Source organism: Mustela erminea, chromosome X (assembly GCF_009829155.1).
Source record: "Mustela erminea isolate mMusErm1 chromosome X, mMusErm1.Pri, whole genome shotgun sequence".
Lineage (NCBI taxonomy): Eukaryota > Metazoa > Chordata > Mammalia > Carnivora > Mustelidae > Mustela > Mustela erminea.
Genome location: NC_045635.1, coordinates 60,932,597 through 60,936,026, shown reverse-complemented (window position 1 = coordinate 60,936,026; position 3,430 = coordinate 60,932,597). Strand labels below are relative to the sequence as shown.

At 40.7% G+C, this 3,430-nt stretch overlaps 1 protein-coding gene across 1 annotated transcript; it reads left to right on the top strand.

Annotated features, from left to right (window-relative positions):
- Positions 1-589: 589 nt before the first annotated feature.
- On the top strand, positions 590-3,177 carry NAP1L2 (nucleosome assembly protein 1 like 2). The gene has a single exon (XM_032331407.1). It carries the CDS (start codon positions 989-991, stop codon positions 2,363-2,365), a length of 1,377 nt encoding a protein of 458 aa, XP_032187298.1. The 5' UTR covers positions 590-988; the 3' UTR covers positions 2,366-3,177.
- Positions 3,178-3,430: the final 253 nt, after the last annotated feature.

The window sequence follows — 3,430 nt, the reverse complement described above, 5'->3', positions numbered from 1 at the left end:
TATTTATTTATTTGACAGAGAGATATCACAAGTAGGCAGAGAGGGAGAGAGAGAGAGAGAGAGAGAGAGAGAGGGAAGCAGGCTCCCTGCTGAGCAGAAAGCCAGATGCAGGGCTTGATCTCAAACCCTGATATCATGACCTGAGCCAAAGGCAACGGCTTAACCCACTGAGCCACCCAGGCGCCCAAGACCGCTAATTTTTAAAAAGTGTTTTCCCTTCTAGACTATCTCTACGAATTTTACCCTCCCCCCCCCCCATTCCAGAGCCCGGGGCTAAAATCAAAGGGACAGAATTTGGCTGGATGTATGCCTTGTCCTCTAGCCTTGTCTGACATTTTAGTATTTCTTTTAGCTTTTCTTTTTTAAATTATAATACCAGTTGCAAATTGAGAGAATAAACAAATAAAATCTAGGTTTCTGAAAACTCAGGAGGGGGTCAGAGATTAAGTGAGAGGTGGATGAATCAGCTATATTAGACAACCTGGGAAGGTGAGTGGAGTTGGAAAACTTGATAGATCTGATAATTTATTGGCTCAGGACCTGTCAATCACCCAGCCCAGCAAATGAGTTTAGGGCAGAGTTGTAGGGGAGGAAGGGAGTGACGCAGCTATTTGCACGGAGGAAATCTAGTCAAAAGACGGCTGCGTAATCATATTGCGGCACCGTTTTTTCTTGCAGCAGCTGCTGCTTGCTAAGGGTCCGCCCACTGCAGCTTTCTGCAGTCTGTGGCTCGTTCCTGCGAAACTGACCATCGCCCCTCTTCTCGCCAGCCCTGGCTACGGTTGCCTCTGTCCACTTCTCACAGCATCTGCGCAGCCTTCATCCCGGCAGCAGCCTCCGCAGTTACTCCCACAGCCCAGCCACTACCGCCCGTTCCACCTCTGCCCCAACCACCGCCGCTTCTGCTATTTCGGTGAGTCTTGCCCTGCCGAGGCCAGGTCTCCTTATCTTGGTGGTAGCCACCTTACGCGTTACGGTCCTTTGAAAAATGGCCGAGTCAGCCGACCATAAGGAACTGTTAGACGAGGCTGGCAATAAGGTAATGATGGAGGGACAAGGGGAACAGCCGGAGCGCAGTGAAGATGTCGCAGCTGGGCCTGGAGATGATAAGGAGCGCGGTGAAGAAGCCGCCGCTGGGCCTGGGGAAGAAAGGGGTAAAGGTGAAGATGCTGCTGCTGGGTCCGGGGAAGGCGGGGTAAAAGATGAAGATACTGATGAGGATTCAGACCGTCCAAAAGGACTTATAGGTTATCTTTTAGATACAGACTTTGTGGAAAGTCTACCTTTGAAAGTTAAGTACCGTGTGTTAGCCCTCAAAAAGCTTCAAACTAGAGTGGCCAATCTAGAATCCAAATTTCTGAGGGAATTTCATGGCATTGAAAGAAAGTTTGCTGAAATGTATCAACCCTTATTGGAAAAAAGACGTCAGATCATAAATGCAATCTATGAACCTACAAAAGAGGAATGTGAATATAAATCAGACTCTGAGGACTATGATGATGAGATGTATGATGAAGAAGAGATGTATGGTAATGAGGAGGGTCTGATGCATGAATATATGGATGAGGATGATGGTTATGAGGGAGATTATTATGATTATGCTATTGAGGAGGAGGATGACGATGACGACGACGATGACGACGATGATGACAGTGAGACTACTGGAGAAGAGAATAAAGAAGAACAGGATCCTAAAGGAATTCCTGACTTTTGGCTGACTGTCTTAAAAAATGTTGACACACTCACTCCTTTGATTAAGAAATATGATGAGCCTATTCTGAAGCTCCTGACAGATATTAAAGTGAAACTTTCAGATCCTGGCGAACCTCTCAGTTTCACACTAGAATTTCACTTCAAGCCCAATGAATATTTCAAAAATGAGCTGTTAACAAAGACTTATGTGCTGAAGTCAAGGCTGGCGTATTATGATCCCCATCCCTATAGGGGAACCGCGATTGAGTATTGCACAGGCTGCGAGATAGATTGGAATGAAGGAAAGAATGTCACTTTGAAAACCATCAGGAAGAAACAGAAACACCGGATCTGGGGAACAATCCGAACTGTAACTGAAAAATTTCCCAAGGATTCATTCTTCAATTTCTTTACTCCTCATGGAATCAGCTCAAATGGAAAGGATGGAAATGATGATTTTTTACTTGGTCACGATTTACGTACTTACATAATCCCAAGATCAGTGTTGTTTTTCTCAGGTGATGCACTTGAGTCTCAACAGGAGGGGGTCGTTAGGGAGGTTAATGATGCAATTTATGACAAAATTATTTATGATAATTGGATGGCTGCAATTGAGGAGGTTAAAGCCTGTTGCAAAAATCTCGAGACAATAGTAGAAGACATTGATCGCTAAAAGCAAAGTGTACCTTACCCTGACCTTAATTGCCCTAGGTCGTTACTCAAAAGATATAAGAAGTTAATTAGTCTTGTGTTCTGAATATTTTATTGTAGTGCCAATTGAAACATAGGTCTCAGAAGTATAAGAAAAATTTAAATACTAATTCATTTGATCTTGCACTTTGGTAGTAGAATGCTTTCAAGAAATGTAAACTGTGGTAGATGATTTAAAATATTAATATAGTGCTGTGTAGTTTAATCCTTCTGAAGTCCTTTTATCATGTAGCTGTTAGTCTGTGGCTGTGAATATTATCGTAACTGCTAAATGAGATCAACATCTATTTGGAAAGAAAATCTTAGAGAACCAACCCAAGGTTTTCTGCCGTTGTTTGGTTTTTATATTTGTGTTTTCTTAGTCCTTTATCTAGTAGGTTTAATTCTGTTGTACCTGCTTCATTTTGCGATAAAAATACAGTAGAATTTAAAACTTGAATGCTTAAGGAGCCTGCATATGGTTAGGAATTTCAGGCAAAACCACATTTATTGTTAATCACAGCTTGTCCATAAGCTCTTGTATTTTATGTGACAACTGTAAATAATAAAACTTAGTTATATTGAGGTTGGTGTGTATCAGTGAAGTGTTAATCACAGTACTCTCAAGAGATTGCCACATATTGTTCTGTGTAATTATGTAAACTGTAATTACAGTGTATAATTTCTCTTCCTATAGTACATTTAATCATTCATTGGAAGTAATCATGTCACCATTTTGAAGTTTTTTTTTCATGTTCTTTTGCTGCAAAATAAAATAAATAAAAATTTCAGAGTGTTTCCTGTTTTAAAACTGATCTTTTTTTCTCATCAAAGTATTATGTTCATTGGAGCGTTGGTGGTATAGTGTTGAGCATAGCTGCCTTCCAAAATATTATGTTCATTGGGAAACATCTGGAAAATACTAAAAAATACATTAATTAAACTCAAATCCATATACCTACTCCCCAAATGTAAACACTGTTAATGTCTTGACTTATTTTCTGTTATTTTTCTCTGTTTAAATATGCATGCAGATTTACTAACACTG

Coding starts and splice junctions, on each gene's coding strand:
- NAP1L2 (XM_032331407.1), top strand. CDS start 989: ATGGCCGAGTCAGCCGACCATAAGGAACTGTTAGACGAGGCTGGCAAT.